The sequence below is a fragment of the Tympanuchus pallidicinctus genome, unplaced genomic scaffold (assembly GCF_026119805.1).
Source record: "Tympanuchus pallidicinctus isolate F22 unplaced genomic scaffold, pur_lepc_1.0 scaffold1, whole genome shotgun sequence".
NCBI classification, from domain to species: domain Eukaryota; kingdom Metazoa; phylum Chordata; class Aves; order Galliformes; family Phasianidae; genus Tympanuchus; species Tympanuchus pallidicinctus.
In genome coordinates, this window is record NW_026294618.1 from 62,909,722 (window position 1) to 62,929,032 (window position 19,311).

The following is a 19,311-nucleotide window of genomic DNA, read 5'->3' on the forward strand; positions in this document are numbered from 1 at the left end:
CAGGTACATTTCTTTGGCTGCAGCTGCTTGAACATCTGAAAAGTATACGTACAAATTCCAGATGTATTGAAAAAAATGTCAACAAAAATTAACTGGTCAGACAATACAGGCACTGTGGAGAGCAGACAACTGATTCACGGAAGACAACGGAGTAAAAGGCTTAACTGTATTACTGTGTATTTGTTTACCCTGAAGACACAGAAGAATCTATGGTTTGTTAATGGAATATTTTCAAATGAAGAGGAAGGAACAATGATGTGATGTCTCACTACACACCACTTCATCAGAAGGAAGGAAAGATGAGGATCTTCTGAGCAAATAAACCAAAGGATAGGATTTAGTGGTAATGGTAGTAACCAGCTGGGTTACAACAGTGCAAAGTAATGGTATAATGCAGACTAGAGCATGATGAAGACAACTTCCGTTTTAGGAAGGAGGATGAATGCAGAAGCACGCTTTGTTTTAGCTACCTAGGGAGGAAGGGTGTAGGTTAAAGATCCAGTCAGAAAAGTGAGTTGAAAGAAAGCGCTCATGAAAGAGTGAAAGTGATCAAGGTTCAAGAAGTCATGGAAAGAAATGAGAGAAAATGATGAAGATATTGAACTTGGGAGAAAGGCACTTCAGTTGTTCCCTTGAGCCAGTAGATATGGTCACATAATTAATCAAAAAAGCAAAAATATAATTAAGTTGACAGTTACTGAAGAACACTATGCAAAAGCTATTCTACTGGGAGAAAAGATACTAAATAAAATAAAAACAGACTATCATCATCTCAGGAAGTTATTTACAGACTTGAAGAGTAAAATAAAAAACAACTTTTACTAGAACAAAAAGAGTTTTTTAAGTGTATACAGCCACACACAGGTATAGTCAAGCAAAACCAGTGAAAGATCATTAAAATTAGATATTTTATGAATTCTCAAGATACTTTATGAATTCTCAAGAAGTGAGTTGATCAAGTAAAAGTTCCATTATATTACTAGAAAAAAAAAAAAAAACCAACAAAATCACAAAGAAAATACTGAGTTCTTTCTTAAAAAATCTGTTTCTAATTATTTATTATTTAAGAATTTCAAACAAAAATAAAAGAATAAATAAAATGAATTCAATAATATTTAAGTGCAAATGTATCCCAGTTTGCAAAGTCTGACAAAAGGAACTCTAAACAGAAATCAGAGCTAAACTGTCACTGACGGTAGTGAGGAAGAACAGACAGACACTAAAAAGACAAATAGAATTTCTGTGCTCATTGGTGTCAACAAGGCCATGTTAAATCCTTCTAGTTCTAGGCACAACAGCTTTAGAAAGATGAAGAAAATTTCAGTGTCCAGAAGAATTATCAAAAGGCATCCTAGTCAATGTAAATTTGCAAAGGATAGAGAGCTTAATTTCATAAAAACAAAAGAGTGCAACAAAAAAAACAAAAATTTAAACCTATCTGCAAAAAGAAAGATCAGTGATATGACAGCTCTCAACAGCTATAAGATGTCTACCAGAGAAATGGAGTAACAGTTATCTGTGATCCTCGTGGAAAGGACAAGAAAAAAATCTGAATTAGTCTGGAAATAAGGAAGATGGTTTGACTAATAGATAATTTATTTAACTGGCTATAAACCATACACGTTGCATGGTATTTTTCTAGAAACTTATTTATTGGAGACCCATGAATAGATGAGAGGTTAAACTGTCAGACACTTGGATCTTCACCACAGCATTGGAGTAAATGATCTCTGAGGGCTCCTTACAGCTTTACGTTTCTGAGTGGAGCAGGCTCTAACGTAAATCAGGGAGGTCCAAATCTGAAGTTTCTAAATATCAACTCTTCTCTTGCTGATAGTGGTAATTTTCAAATGCATGCTTCTGCACCTACCAGTCTGCGCCTGATCTGTATTCTACAGGGGCCACGGAAGGGATTCTGCTGCAGGAACAGAAGAGAGCTGTGACAGGCAAAAGGAAGCTTTCCTACTCAGGCTGTATCTGCTGCTGCAGGTCTACAGCTGTTCCTGATCATCTTCAGAGAAAAAAGCTGAGGATCTGATCTACAAGCTGGCAGTCAACTTTTGATGACAAAGTAATAAATATATGCTTATTCATCTGTATGTTGTCTTAGTTATGCAATGTCAGGACCTTTAGCGGTACAAGCTTCATAACTGAAATGCTTATTATGTAAAAAGAATACTTTTTTAAAAAAATGAAAGTCTCAGACCGGCCGTCCATCCAGCAAACAACTGTATATCATTTTCTTTTATAGAAAGTGGTCTTAATATCATTAACACTTGTAAAAACATGTCCAACTTTTTCTCGGACCTCAGCATATCCTCATTCCTAAATACTGTATTGTGCAATTTGAAAAGTATTGAATGGCTTCAAATTGGCAAGCAATTTTCCTTACAATAAATTACCTGCTTATTCACACTTTTCCTATCACAGCACTACTGTAAGAGTGACAGACGCCTAAAAAAAAAAAAATCACAAAAATGTGATAAGCCATGGACAAAATTTGCAGGCTTACCTTACAATGACAGCAATGATGTTTTGTGCCAGGGAGCCCCCCGAAAGAGTGGAATTTAAATTTTAGTTCTACAGTTCAAATAAAGCAACTCAGTCACAATAATTTACATAACCAAGGATTCTTACTTGTATGTATTCACATTCTGTAAAACAATTTCAGTAAATATAAAATTCAACTCTGTAAACTTACCTAAATCAGGCTTTAACTCAGTTGGCAAACTTAGCTTCCTGGACATCTTTGCTGAAAAGTGAAGTATATCCTTTTTTAAAAAAGAATAAACACAATTCTGCTGGCCTGCATTTGCCTCTTTCCAATTATTTAATGTATCGTTGTTTATAACATTAACTGCAGTACTTAACAGGATTTCTGCTAAAGCAGAACGTCACTCTCACAAGTGAGGCATGCAAAGTAGAACACGGAAGCCACTGTGATCCCCAAATATAGCATTTTATTACTTTTGCCAAACTTCATTTCCCCTTAGATGTCTGAAATAATTTGATATATTGGATGAATTTGGTTTGGCTCAAATTCAAGATTTATCTCTTCAGGTAAAAAGAGATAATACAGACTCTCAGCTACTACAAGAATGCACATTGAAACTTTCATAAAGTTCACATCCCATCCACTCTTCTGCCCTACTTCTTGATCAAACCTGAGATACTTAAAATGGAGAAAAGATTAAATTTTAATTACTCTAAAATGTTAACGTAAACGTGTAAAATAAGCTAATAATCTGAGATGCGATCTGCGATCTTAGAAGAACGAAGAAGTTACAAAGAATTTTAAAATGAGCAGCATACAAACTCCTGTAACACTCAAAGAGTCACATTCTAGCAATACTGTGAGGAAATAAAGCATGCATCCAACATGCTGCTAAAATAGACTCACTAGTAGTCTTGCTGCCATACATCCCCCTTTCATCTTTATTCCAATAACTACTGGAGAGTGAAAAAAATAATGCAGTAGTTCAACTACTAGAGCAGCAATAGAATTTGAATTTATTTCTTAGCCACGTGCCTGTATTTTGATTCATTGTTTAATTCTTTGCTATCTCATAAGAGAAACACTTCTCTACCTGAAACAGATGTTGAGAACAGTCTCAGTTTAAGGAGTACCTTGTAATGTATATCAGTCATAAAGCAGGATTGAATCTTATTGCTCCTCTCACTTAAAAGTGGAACTCATTCTAGTTGTCTGTTTAAACAAAAATCATTGTTTTTTACAAATCCTAACAAAGAGCATACGATTCGAAGTTACTTCCACTCCTTCAATAATGAAAGTACTTCACTGTATCATCAACTATGCTCATCAATATTGCAAAGTCTAGTTAACTGAATGGTTGGAACAGTTTTATTCTTGTCATGCATGATAAAAATTAGAGAGCAAGTCTCCAGAAATAATCTCATTTCCTTCGCATGTCACTGTTACAAAGTACGTCCTGGTCAAATTAAATTGAACTCAGACCACAGTGTTAGGCACTTCAACATTCTGTCTGTTGCAGGCTGCTTCTGAAAAGAGCACTGCAGCTACAGACATGCTTCCTACCTTCATGTTTGCATTGCTGCTGCCTGGCTTAATGATGAGGCCAAAACTTATCTTAATTAAGTTTCTGACAAGGACTGTTTTCAACAAGATTGAGTTCTGCTTCAGATCAGTGTTCAGCTGTGCATGCAGAAAACTATGGTAAGACACAGCAATAGCGACAAGGTTTCTGCTGTCAGATTTAACTTGCATCAGCTTGAAGAAAGATAAAGAAACCTCGTCTGGAATCGTGAATTACAAGATGAGCATTCCTCATCTTAAATCTTATGTTCTGTTTTGGACAAATAAATTATAAAAGGCTGAGATACTTAACAATAGCTTGCACACATACAAATTGAGCTATTTTTGTGAGGTTTTTGTTTGTTTGTTTTTCCCCACGTGTGAATATCAGCAATCATTTAATCACTTCGAAGACCACAGTGGTTGCTTCTGGCTTCTCAAATGAAAGTGTTTAATGATTTTAAGAACTTGGGGGGGAAAAAAAAAAAGTGGCAAAAACTGAGTTACTTAGGCAACAGATAACATGGAATATAGGCTGGTAGTGTTGCATTCTAAGACTCAATCCTCACTTTCAGCTTTCTACTCATTAGTGGAAGGTCAGTTGCATGAACTAGGTTGATGAGGTAAAACAAATCTGCCCTTTGTATTTTTTAGCAAACACTAAAAAATGCTTCTCATTAATAGAATAAGAAAATAAATGAGTTGTTAAAAGAACATTACTGCTAGAAATTGTGAATACGTTATGCAGAGAAGTCACATTTAAAAACACGTGAAAAACCTCAATAACTCAAATGTAAATAGTAAACCAGACCCTATTTAAAAAGCAGTACTGCCATCTTGTGTTTAGACAGAAAAGTGCCTCAAAAAGCAATAAGAAAATACAAGTATTTCACAGCTAAATAATTTACTAACTAACATTACTTGGTGCAACAAGTAACTTGTATGCGTATATGTCTTACAGTTTACAAGTTTCAGAAAATTCAGTTTTGCCATGCCATAGATGGAAAAACAGTACTGCCAGACATCACAGACATCATCTACATGAAAGATACTTTTTGGGGAAATGGAAAAAAAAGCTAACAAGATTGAGATATACAGAGAACATTCTCAGCTTTGGTCATTTCATTCCAGTTGTACAACAAGGCAATGGTGATGGTGACTGCTCCTGCTGGGTGCAGCTGACCTCAAGTATTTGCTGTGATGCCGCAGTTGAATACATTGGTGGTGATGGTGATTGCTGCCCCATTTACAGCCAAGGCTGCCTTTCTGCAACCAGTGCAAGACAAGGAGATGGAATCTAAGGAATCATTTTGCTGCTCTTATCAGATTGCTGCTCCAGGCAATGACTACTTTGCCTTGTGCTTATATCTACTTTATACTCTTCTAACGTAGAAAATCTAAGGTCATACATAGGCATGTATATACATTTCTTTTTGCTGATTTATATAACCAAATATGTATCACATGAAAAGGAGATTAGACAACTGTCCAAAAACAGCCTACAGGATTCTTAGAGATTTCTCATGTTTGTCTTTAGGGAGCAGATGTGGAAGGTTACACTGGCATAAGCATGTTGCATTTCTGTATGGCAGGCTCAATCAATTCAATGAAAAAAACCTGCTGACTATCTGAAACATGCCTCAATAGGAAACTGTGGCTTAGAAGTAATAGTTGTATCCTACTTGCAGCAAGTTATCCCAAGCTACTTTACAAATAATTATGTCCTAAAGTGTATAAATTTGAAAGCTGTATACCATTTTTCTCATACATCCCCTATTTAAGGAAACCCTTTGCTAAAAAACCCTCTAAAAACTGTAAGGGAGACAAGCGTACTGATGTCTTGACAGACGAGAATGGTTCACATATAACATAAAACATTCAAAATTTCATAAGAAATATTTAAGCAGCATAGAATTATCTTCTGCTTCTTCATTGTATTTTTAGATATATCAAAGTCCCAAAATGATTCAGTGTTTGACAGCTACACAGAATGAAAAATATTTCTCAACTTACTAACTTTGTGATGACTGAACAACCAAATATTGTACTGCTGATGGTTGAATGAAATAGATTATCAATGCTGAAATCTCAAAATTTGGTATGACTTACAAAACCATTTTACAAGAAAACGTATGAAAATAGATCTGCTTCGTATGCCCCACATTAAATCAGACAAAATGTTAAAAATGCTGGAAGAAGCTGTCATTAGAGTAACTAAGAACTTTGAGGCTCTTAAGCTTTGATGTTGTGAAAACAGGTTAAAAGGCAATGATTTTAGCATCGTTTGGCAAATGTAGCTGTGCATTTAGAATGTAAAAAATGTGAAAATTTGTGTTAACAGCTGTAGAGTATAGAAATCATGAATTAGAACTACTCTGCACATTCGCCTAATAGTTTCATTTGCAATTGTTCTTAAATTCCAGAAATAAAAACAATTTTTGCTGAAAAATAACATCTCCTGGGACAGTTTTAAAGAGAGATAATGGAGTATATGATATTTTGCATGCACCTTTACTAAAGCTACTTACAGAAATGGATGTAAAAACACCTCATGTTCTGACTGATTCAACGAGTGTATTTAACCACATAAAGCTCATTGTACCAAATACTTAACTGACTAAAACAGAGTTGATGATAAATGGTGTTGTTTCAGTGTAAAATTAATGACAAAGTGGCACTCATATTTCACAAAACTCACTGCCCATTTACACATCTATCAGACATTTCCATTTAAAATAACAAAAAAGCAAAAAGCATGTAATCATTAAAAAGAGGTGGCAAAGCATTTTGCCTTATTTACATATACAGAAAAACTTATAAGTTCAGAAAATCATGCAGAAAAAAGATACGAGGTACAGAAAACATGGCTGTGGAGGAAAAACTAGGAAGACATTCCTTGCATTGCATTCAGCTACATAAAACTCTAAATGTGGATGAAATAATTGCATTCTTTACACTTCCAATAAATTGCACAAAACACAGTATGAACTGACTGGTAAACAGTTATGAGTTACATATGAAATGCATTATTGTCTCAACTCTGCCTTGAACTTTCACCCTGAAAAAGGCTTTGCTTGTAGAGGTTATAGTATTTCAGTTGTGAAAAACATTCACAGCATTTTCAGTTGTAAGGCTTCAAGCTGAAACAGATGTCAATAGTTCTACAGAATTACCATTAGCATGCTTCATTATTCTTGGATATTACTTCTTTAAAAAAAGGGAAAATTAAAATCATAGTCACATTAAAAGACTCCTATTCTGCGCGAAAAGAAATAAGTTCAGGAGACTGCTTCAGGACAAAAGGAAAATACCTCATCAACAGGCACTGACATACTATGCACAAGACAAAGTGTTGTTTTTCTCATTAAATGAACTGAACATAAGTTTCCAGTTAGCCTGAATCCTTTAGGAGAACACATTAATGAATATTAACATAAACCATACTCAAGTTTTTCCGATCATATAATTGAATTGACATAATGATATATTATTGAGAGAGATTTGCTTTCTTTAATTATGCCTGTGTTTCCACGCTCAGAGCTCCTCTTCGTTAACCTGTTATCAGTGCAAGCAGTGCTCAACTTAGTACTGAGCAAAGGGCATATTCCTCATGTTGTGCCTCAGATACCAGAGTTTCATCAGCCACATTTAGCTTGTTGAATTCTGAACAATTTTTGGTGGCTGAACTGTGATAAAATGGATTAGTGGATTAAGATTAAAAGTTAAGTTTTCAATCAGCAAATCAGAGGGAGAACACTGAAAAAAATCTCTTCCTCCATTGCTGTGAATTACAGTCCAACACAAACTATGAAGTAGTACTTCAGCAAACATATTCACTATCTAAAGTAATCATAGGTTTTTGACCTCGCAAAAGGAATAATAAATAAATTTAAACCTTCCAGTGATTTACTAATGCAACCAACGAAAACATAATGAAACTTCAGCAGTGATTCTGAAATGAAAGTAACCATATCCCAGGTAAGAAAGAAGAATCCTTTTCCCAAAATCACACAACCTCTAGCTTTCATTTATTTAGTGACCAAATAGCTGTAAGAAGAGCTAGTTTTCATTCCAATCACAAAAGGGTTCAATCTATGGCCTGCATACAACATATTCCAAGGCAGTCTGTTACCAAATTTTTAAGACAAGTCTGGAGCTGGTAGGCAATTGTGTCACAACTGGACGCAGAAAAATAAAAGCAATTCTGGAACAATAACGGAGCATACTGGTAGATGTTACCAAATCATTTTTCAAATGATTAAATGAAAGCATTACACTACCTCTATCTTGATCACTGTAATATACAAATCTGACCATATGGCTATGAATGTAACACAAAAGAAAAAAAATTAGTCACCTGTACCCTTGCATAAGTAGTGGAATAATGTTGTAACTTGCATAGACTGAACTCCTAATACAGATTAGAATCTTACCCATCCAGAAAATAGAAAAGTGCATTTGCAAAACAGAAAAAAAACCAAAAACCAGAAAAACCAAACCAAACAAACCAGAATTTAAGCCACCAGCATCCTTGATTTTTTAAAAATCATTCTGCCCAGTATATTTAGCATAGAAGCAGCCCACAGAATTACCAAGTAGAATAAAGAATGAAAAATTATTAATTGAATATGCATTGAAATTTGATTTTTAAAATTTTAATTTATTTTTTGATGCAGGGTTAGTGGTGCATAGAGTGAGACACGGGAACAGAAAAGAATCTTTCTAGTTCCTACCTATGTCATTGGCTACCATCTTGGAAAACTGTCTGCTTTTGGTCTTCACTGCAAATAGTATTTTAATTAAAAAAAAAAAACAACAACAAAAAAAGTCAATCTATGTATCAAAGGATGAACTGCAAAAAAACAAAAACACAAAAAGAAAAACTAAGGAAAAAAAATACTGTACCCTTTTCTATAAAATTATTCATTTTTTGCTCATCATCATCAGAATTTGGTGAACCAGAACCTAAGAGCAAAGACAGAATGAAATATATATACATTTATTTTTGATGCATACCCAATGTATTAATAAAAGATTTCAGTTTAAGGTAGAAAAGAAGATGTACTGAATTATCAAAAACTGATACTGGTATTCTCTGGTAGCTGTGCTAGATGCTGTGGATTCCAAATTATTCTTGAGAGTCAGGAATTCTGCTATATTGAGGTTAACCACAAAAATTGTAATGCAAGGTACTATTCTGTGCAGGGCAGAAGTTACATTGCTAGAAACATTTCCCTCACTGAATAAAATGTTTACGTTGAATAACTAGATTACTCTTGTAATCATGACTCCAGACAAAAATTCACCTAAGTGTGATTCACAGAACACAATTTATTGCTGGCAGCAATAAATGAGAAAGCTTTTCAAATCTGTTTCTTTTCAATGCAATAAATAATTGTTCAGCCACAGTTCTTTTCTGCCAACAAAGATTTCTCAAAATTCTTAATACTGCAGTCAGCAATGGTGGCTGTAAGTCCCACTGTTTGAAGCTTCCTATTGCCATGAAATAAAAACAAACTTCAACAAAAAACCAGAAAATTTTACTGGATATTATTTTGTGAAAGTATAGAAATAAGATACAGTGACATCTGCAAACATAAAGACATGCTGGCTTACAATGAGATGTTTTATGGTCAGATTAGTGTCCTCAGAGTCCTCACTTTGTCACTACCTAATTTCAGTTAAACAAACAAAACAAAAAAAAAGGGGGGCACAAAGCTACTACCCAACCCTTGCACACACTGCACCTCCCTCACTAGCGTTTCTGTATTATTAAAAAAGTAGAATACAATTGACAGTCCATTTTACAGTCCTCTGAAATTCATTAACACCCACTGGAGGAAATTAAATGCAACTTAGGTTCTTCTTCATCTGTACGCTGGAAGGTGGAAGAGAATCACAGAATCACAGAATGGCCTGGGTTGAAAAGGACCACCAAGATCATCGAGTTTCAACCTCCCTGCTATGCACAGGGTCACCAACCACCAGACCAGGCTGCCCAGAGCCACATCCAGCCTGGCCTTGAATGCCTCCAGGGTTGGGGCATCCACAACCTCCTTGGGCAACCTGTTCCAGTGTGTCACCAACCTCTATGTGAAAATCTTCCTCCTAATATCAAACCTAAACCTCCCGTCTCAGTTTAAAACTATTCCCCCTTGTCCTGTCACTACCCACCCTCATAGACAGCCATTCACCCTCCTGTTTATATGCTCCCTTCAAGTCCTGGAAGGCCACAATGAGGTCTCCCTGGAGCATTCTCTTCTCCAAGCTAAAGAAGCGCAGCTCCCTCAACCTTTCCTCACAGAAGAGACGCCTCAGCCCTGAGCAAATGCAGACTTCAACCCCAATAGTGACTGATTTGCTTTATAGGTCATACTGTCTAACAGTCAAAGCTAACAGTACAGTCAACCCACTCCTACAGACTTAAAGTAGCTAACAAGTAAGCCATTGGTGTCAGTGTATTTCTTTCTTCAGTGGCCAACTCTGTTCTGGAAAAAGTTCACTTAAATCCAGCCTCTGTCCTGCATCTTAAACTCAACAATATTGTGCAACTGATTTATCCAAACTCTCTCTTATCCCTGTAGCAGAATGTTCCAGTCTTGTGACCACACCCCAAAAAAACACTAAACTCAGAAACTAAACCTAAGGAATTGCAGCTCTTGTCATACCCATAATGGCTGGCCTTTCCCAGAACACACAGACCAGAGTGTTGTGTCACCAGTGAGGTGACAGCTTGCCAGTCTCCATCCCTACTTTCAAGTACCTTTTTCAAAGGAAATATTGGAGAAGTCTGCCGTGAATATTTCTCATTCATGAAAAACTGAGAGAACTAAGGGAAACAAGATGAAGTTCAATTCACTACTACAAAAATCTACAGGGCTTGCAACTGTGGCTTCTCACCTGTCTTTTGTCCATTCTCTATTTTTTGAATTCAGAATTTTTTTTTTTAGTATTGCATGTGCACCTAGAAAGAAATATCCAAACTGCATTACATTTTAACCTTGTCTACTACAACTCAAACAGGAGGGATGGAGAGTAGGCAAACTGGTAAATTTAAGATTTTTCCAAACCTTGACTCTTGTCCTACTACACACCTTACAACAGGTAAATCTGCAACTTTGACCTTTGAATTTGGAGTAGAGATTTGAATGAAGCAGATGAAGAGACATAGTACTACTTTAAAAATCCAGCATTATTCTAACAAAAAATTACAACAAACATTCATCTCTAATATTATATATTGACATGTAATATTTACATTGTTATAGTTTCAATTAGCCAACATTGAAAAAAAAATCTAAGTAATGTATCGTTACTGCAGCTTTCCTTTAGAATAGTCTGATACAGGAGTAGTGACAGAACTTTTTTTTTTGAAGCAGAGAAATCCTACTTTGTAAGGATGTAAGCCTCTGAAGACTTCTGATTCCAAAGGAAAGAAAAAAACTAGCTCCTTTGCTCCTTCTGCAGACTTTCCTTAAACCACTTTTGAGGACTCTGAGACACCAGACACATGCACTCCTAAAGGAATTAGAGCATCTTTTATCAGAGTTTCAAAATTCAATTGTGCCGCGGAGTATGTTCCTTACAACAAATATTACAGATTTTATCTCTTCACTTATCTTTATGACATTTCTATTGCATCTATTAAATTAATCTTCCTTTAAAAACACAGTGGTGCAACGCAGCAACATTTTTCAGGAAAGCTACAACAACTTGTGAGAAGACTACAGGCTTTATTCAACTAGTCTGTATTCAAGTATGCCATCTTCCATGCAAATAAGAAGCTGAAAATCAGACTAAGTTATGATTACCTGAAGTGGGTGATTTGCAGCGATCTTCTGGCACCACTGTACCCTCATTAATATCACAAAGACCTGCTGGAACACAAAAATAGCGTCTGATAAGCATGGCTGCTATTTTTTCCTTTCTTCCATTGCAGTTAGAAACTGGATATTTAATTAGATACAAACCAGATGGTTGTGGTAGAATTTGTTAGTATTACACTGTTGGTTTTTTTTGTTTGTTTGTTTGTTTTAAATTTAGACATCAGCCGCAGTGACTGTAAAGCCGCTTCATCCTACTAAAGATGTCTTACTGGATTTTACAAAACATACTTCCTCATTAAATTTCAGTCAAAAAGAACCCTCTTTTAACTATGAAAATAATCTGAACAGTTAATTTCATGCCATGAATGTATGTTAAGTACACATTTCTGTTTTGAAAAAAAATTATATATATATAGATATACACATATATATATAACTGTAAAAGAAAGTCAGGTAGAAGAGGATCTTGAAGATGACAATCACACTCAGATGTATAACCAGTGTTTTTCACAATTTGCTTACCAATTTGCTTACAATTTGCTTTCAGCTTTATCTGCTGAAGTGGTGAGCTTTATATTTAATGTTGTATTGCAGAGGTCAGCTTGGAGTTCTGCTGGAAAATGTCACTTTAAGATTTTACGGTATTTGGGTGCTTCCTAAAGTTCATTCTTTACATTTCAGTAATGCAATTACATTTCAGTAAGGAAATAAAGCACAGAAGTTCAGCATCTGATGCTAAAGATGGAATAATTTTTAGGATCAGAAGATAGCTTTCATGACATGAGCCAGGAGTTTAAAGATATGTTACCATTTTCATTTTTGATAGGAAATTGCCAGCAAAACAGCCCAGGATAAAGGATTTTATAAATATATTAAGGTGAATTATGCACATATAATTTATATACATATTATATATATGTATATAACCTTGTTTTCCTTCAGGGATATTTTATGTGATACTAGTGTAAACAAGAATGCAATACTTTACAGAAATTAAATAGGTAAGTAAATAAATACTTGTTAAATAGGAGGTTTTTGCATGCACGCTGGCATTTCAAATAAAGTTAAAAACCTCCAGGAGAGTAACAGCTGAAGCAACAAGAGATTGAACAGGCAAAGCCTATCTATATAGATGCATTCAACAGTGCATCTGTAATAATTATTCCCATATTTTTTTTCCTTTTCTCTTTCCCCATATTTATTTCCTCTTCTATACAAGTGTTAGATTTCCCAATTATCAAAACCAAAGGTAATAATTTAAAGGAAAAAAAAGACATCATATCACTGTGGAATCCATTGAAGTTATGCTACATTGACACACTGTTATATTTATGCAATATAGCTTTTCGGTTTATTTAAGACTAAAAGCATGGGCAAATTGCACCTCAAAAAACTCAGTGATGACAATGATGTGCAAATGACCTTATGAACAGGTAAAGCCTTCACTTAACAAAAGTCAAAGAACTGATTTGAATTTGAAAACATATGGGGATATCCCAGGTAGAAGCTGTATGTTTTCTTTCTCCTGCATAGTGGTAAACAATTTTAAGTATTTTTTCTAAAATCATAGAGTATTACGGGATAATCATGGTATATGTTCTCCCACAAAGTACATTTTCACCTCCAAAACCACCAGTTTAAAACACACTTGAGAGTCTATGCGTTCTGTGCTACCCAGGGCTGTGTAATATCTTTTTTTCAAAAAGCCATAAGCTGCTCTCCCAGGAAGCAGTACAAGTTTCAGATAGTACCAAGGGTAGGCTATATACATTCCACTCACGCATATTTAAATAATAATGCCCAATATACTTTTAAAGGCAATTTTAGTGTTTGTTATTCTCTCACATATGGTCTGAGCAGACTACATGCTACAAGTTCATGCTTAGTAGCTCTACTAATCCCAAACACAGGGGATCAGTATCAGCTTAGGGTTAATGACCTTTATGGTTAACATTTCTGGAAATTTACAGAGCTCTATTATGACTTGGGAGTATGGGGTTAGCATTCCAGAAATATAGCCTTGATGATACCCAATAGCCTTCAAAGGTAAAGGAAGATCCTGATAAGATTTTTATTATGCATGTAAAATGGAAATGAATTTTTGGTACTGGGAACAGTCAAGTAAATAAATACTGAACATTCAGATATGACTGCAGTTCACCTAAAACAGATATTTAGCATCTCCCCACTCTTTCAGCTTATGGAAAGCAGAGACAGCACAGAACATTTTTGCTGGGCTGGCTATGGCATCACTAGAAGGAATTAAAAAAATTCCAGCCAACCACAGTCTATCAGATTAAAAGTTGCTTCTTATGCAAAGTTGTTTTACATGTCCTGAACCTTTGAGGTGGACTCTTCTCATAGTAGCCATTGAAGAAATTGCTTCACCCTTAGAGAACAAATGTCATTTTGGTATTTTAATATTCTTTCATAAGTGACGGCTTATTCTTGTCATCTCCTACTTTCATTTCACTAACCCAACAGAAATCTTTGCTGTAGTTGCTGGGAGGGATTTGAAAATGAACAGTTCTTAAGTGCAAGGCAGTTCTTAAGCAGTTCTTGCCAACATAACAAAGGAGTACCTACAAGGTTTGCAGGCCTTCAGTCTGAAGTCAGGACTCTGAGGAATGCCCATTCATCAATATTCTTGTAGCAACAACAGCCTAAAATGCATGTTTCTAGTGGCAGCAATAATTAGATCTGGTTGTCAACAATCAGGCCAAGAAAGAGCAGAGTATAGACTAAATTTTGTGCCAAGACTGCTGCTCAGGGAAAACTATTTATGCATTCGTCATGATTTAGAAGATGATGTCTTCTGACTTAACTAAGAGCTACTTACTGCTGTATCCCTTATGAGAGTGGTGTATCTGTACACAGTGAGCCCGGATAACTGCGAGAACAGCATAGTTTGTACATGTACAATAATTCAAACGTTTTTCTAACAGGTCTGAATCAGGTGGAAAGAAAATATATCCAAAGCAATTCATCCAGCCTACTAAAATTTTGAGTTTGTTCTAGATCTAGGACAGAAGAAGGCTAGAAGAACGGCTCCAAAAGTTCACCTTAAAACATGCTCCCCGAGGCCTTTTGGAGTTTGTTATAGAAGTCTGATAGATTAGATCTGGTGCTATGCTCATACATGCCGCACACATGTGCATGAAGTTCTATTATAAAACACAGAAACATGAGCACTTATTACTCCAGATCCAAGTACAGCTTCAATTCTGACTTGCCAGGACAACAACAAACAATGCAGTATCACGTTATGTGGATTTGCTCATTACTGAAGATAGCAGGTTTAAACAACGCTCTTTGAACAAATACTAAGGAAATCCTCACAGCAGCAATATTAGGAGGACAAAACTGTGCCATGCTTTTAAAAACCGTCTCGGTCCCAGATCATGCTCCTTAGGGAGTCAAACTATACAAATCCGAAGTCTAAGTTTAGGAATTTAACTTCCCATCTCCTTCTATTGTAATTCTTCAGAGGAAGAGCTGAACTTCTCACACTAGTTTCCTGTAAGAAGTGTAATCCCGCTTTGACAGGAATAGTATGTAGCCAAGAACAAAGTCATATACCTACACACTTGCTTTCACTGTAATAAGTATTGAGGTTACAATTTGATACTCATCTTAATGAATAACTCGCATCAATTGATCCAACGGAAAACCTCAAAGCATTCGTATCATAAAACTACTTGCTAATTGTATGCATAAGATTTATACCACTAAATTATGGCATGATGCTAATTATTCTTGCGCATAAATGCTGGAAATCTAATTACAGTCATCACTGCTATTATTTGACAAAGAGGAGGAAGGGACAGAAATAAAATAATTTCATGTAGTAGTTCTTATAAATAGCACTAATTACTGTTACTCAATATGACCTGAGTTGCATCTGTGAAATACTAAGGTCTGTACACTTTATAATCTCAAGTACCGATATAACCAATTTGTGCGCTGAATTCTGAATTAAGTTTTATGATTTCAGGCTTACAAATGCACAACTCACAAGGGATTTTAAAGCCAATTGGTCCTAAGTTTTCCATTTCTGAACTAAAGCCTGATTAGAAGACCAGGAAAAACTAATCTTCTAATAAGCTCTTAGCTTCTTTCTGAACTCTAGTAGCAAGAAACTTGAAATAAACACAAAAATGAATTAAGAAAAATAAAATAATGCTATTAAAGATGGAAAAGATATCATGCTGCATTATAAATTCCCTAGAATTACAGTCAAAATTAACTAATATGTTGAGTTTTGTGAGTTCATATATATACGTCATTCAGGCACTTATATACCAACTTCACTGGAAACAAGTCCAATTAAAAATTTGAACTAGCTTGATGTGAAAATACGAACATAATAAATAACTGACTTGAAAGAGTCAGAAAAGCCCCCTAATCCAGAAACCAAACTTTATGATTGAGTACTATATTTGGCTTAGTCACAGCTGACGTTGGTCTTTAATGTATAAGCAAAAGTCACATGTAAGCAAAAACTGCTTCTATTTTGTCAGAATAATCTTGAACTGCCTCTAATAAAGCATATGAAGTGTTATAGAATGATATAGATTTTTATTTTAAAAAATGTAGTACATTGTACTAACTGAGAAATAACATAAAACCTTGCAACTCCCACCAGCACTCAGATTTAAAAGAGTGAAGGTTGTTATCTTTGGTTGATTTAATTATGGAGCTAACGTCTACTGATACATTCTTTCGTGTAGTCCTACAGTTACGAACTGTTTGATATTTGGTTCCAGTATTGTCTGTCTTCTTAACAGCTCTATGATCCTGTCACATTTCAGAAACAGTATATCAAAGATCTCAAACAGGGAGGATAGCATCAAGGTTAAGAAATCAACACTTACAAAAACGTATTCTAACATATTAAATATTCCATGTAGAATCAGCTTTTCAATTGCTGGCTTTGGAAAGTAATTCTGGGACTACTGTCCACCTTTTCCTTCCCTTCAAAATGACAAAGGAGCAGCTGATCTTGCCTTTTAGTTCTGTATCATCTCAAAGCAGAAGCATTTCTTTTACATATAACTCTCTCCCTTGGCAGCAGACGATGGAAGACAGTCTACCATCCCTGAAATGTATTTTTCTCTCTCTTTGGTAAAACAAAACAAAAATAACAACCCAAAAACAACCAAAAACAAAAAGTAGAACTAATAGAACTGGACCACAGTCTTAAGTGTTTCTTTCACCACCACCACTGAGGTTCCTTGGATTTTGTTTTATTCTACTCCCTATTTAGCAAGGGAGTCAGATTTCAAACTTCTGCCCAAAGGCTGGAGAAAAATGACATGCTAGGGAAAGGAATCATATTATACTTCTGAAGTCAAGTCCATATGCTCTGAATTCTTTGATGCTGTGAATGTTGGAATAAGTCAGAAAAACCCTGAGGTAACTCACATTTCTGATGGGCTATGACTCTACTGCGGTGCTCCTGAACATCAAAAGCGCTTGGAAATCTTACAGGGCTGCACAATACACTAATACCTCCACTCTCAATCCCTATAAAGCAACATCTTAGTAGAAGGAAGCTTTCACTTGAACAGACAAATCATTGTGTTTTACAACGTTAAAAAGTAAATTAATAATAATAATCATAATCAAGCATGAAGTCTCAAGGTTTTTCTTACAGTACAGAGAACAAGTAAAGGCAGATTCTAGCCCTGGTGCTCAGAGGACTAATAGATTTGATGGTAAGATCTTGGGACCACAGACATCAGTAACTTTTAAGACTAAGCGAGATCTAAGATCTTTCTTTCCTTCTCCCTCCTACCCTTTCCCCCTAATACAGAGACTATTATGGTCATTCTTTTTTTTCTTCCCATTTCTATTAGGGATGTCATGAACAAGAAATGTGATTGACGTATGGTTCAAAACAGTTTCTAAAAGTAAAACAATTATTTAAAATGGTATAACAAAAGTATTTATGGTAAGTGAACAGCAAGTAAAAAAAAAATCAAATTCAGATGTTCAAAAATATTTTTCTTTTGGTCATGAGATGACTTACTTATATAAGAGGTGCGAAGCTTTTTCACAGACTCTGAATATAAGTTAGAAAGGCCGCACATGCAAGAAGCCACAGTCAGCATACCTTTACGCAGCAATGAGAAAAGGAAAGATGGAGAGACTAACAGTACATTTGAGACAGAAAAGCCAGTTGAATAACTTGTATAATGAGGTTTATAAAATGCTCTTGCCATGCAGATCATTAGTATTAAAATGTAAGATTAAAAAAATATACAATTTCATTTAATAGTTACATTAATTAACAAAAAGGACTCCACTGAGGAGTATCTTAGAGATACAGTTGTAATACAGTTATGCTGAGCATTAAACAACAAAAAGCAAGAAAAGAAAGTGATTAATGTTTAGCACTACAAAAAGCAGTTTTAAACATAAAAGCACGAAGCACAAGGCAAGTCCTTTACTACCATGAGACATTAACAGAGTGAACCAGTGAAGTTACTTCTTTCTCTCTGAATGCTTTTTTGTTTTAATACTTATCTTTCTCTACAATAGAAAAAGACATCTGTCCCCAAGAACCGTGTGTGTTCCTCTCTAAGCTAATTATTTTTTTAAAGCACCTTCCTCAGTTGAAGAAATCTGACAGATGGCAACAAAATCTTTCTCAAACCCAAGATTTACTAAAATATGTCCAGGAGCATCCACTTTCACTTCAGTATAACACTACCTGAACTTTATTCTGAATCATTTAAAGTAAACCAACCATGAAGTTTTCTAAACAATGTGTTTCCCAATAATAATCATTTGGAGGCAACAGTGATGTTGTTGACAGTTCCATTTTAGGTGTTTTAAAAATTAGCTTAAAAATATCAACTAAAACTATTTTCTCCTTATTATTTAAAGTTCTAACTTTTCATTTTGCCAATAAAAATGTTTGGGATTTTGACTGAAAGATTACTTTCCTCCTAGTATAAACTAGCACCTTTCTTCAGTATCTTTTCAAAACAGTCATTTTTACAAAAAAAAAAACTTTAATTGGTTCATTTATATCAAAAGCTTCCTTTAAAACAAATATAAGAGTATACACAGCATAACACTCTTTCTAGACAAAGGCTGAAACAAGACAGAAAAGGATCCCAGCAGATATGCTGGGTATCTGCCAAAATTGATGGGCTCATATAAGCTTATGATTTGGATACTAGGATTATGAGAAATACCAAGATATTAAATCTCCTCCCAGCTGTGCTAGTAAGTTAACAGCATAAATCTACTGAGTTTTTATAGCTTATATCTATACATACAAAATTTCTCCCCTACTGCTTTTTTTTTTTTTTTTTTAACATGCATTACATCAATAAAAATGTAAGTGATTATATCAACCATCAATAGATTTCATTAAGCAATATTTTTGAAATAACAAACCTGCAATGCTGACATTCAAGA

The 19,311-nt window shown here is 35.0% G+C and overlaps 1 protein-coding gene across 7 annotated transcripts in view; it reads right to left on the reverse strand.

The window, feature by feature from the left end:
* STXBP5 (syntaxin binding protein 5) overlaps positions 1-19,311 on the reverse strand; it is a 105,499-nt gene that overhangs the window by 15,958 nt on the left and 70,230 nt on the right. The window contains exons 19-22 of one of the 7 annotated variants that reach the window (XM_052672972.1): positions 11,866-11,931; positions 8,960-9,019; positions 8,788-8,835; positions 2,702-2,752 (exon numbers count right to left, since the gene is read on the reverse strand). In XM_052672972.1, the coding sequence (XP_052528932.1) occupies positions 2,702-2,752; positions 8,788-8,835; positions 8,960-9,019; positions 11,866-11,931 (225 nt within the window). The remainder of the gene's footprint in view (positions 1-2,701; positions 2,753-8,787; positions 8,836-8,959; positions 9,020-11,865; positions 11,932-19,311) is intronic. The other 6 variants (XM_052672982.1, XM_052672988.1, XM_052673006.1 and 3 more) reach the window with 6 other exon arrangements.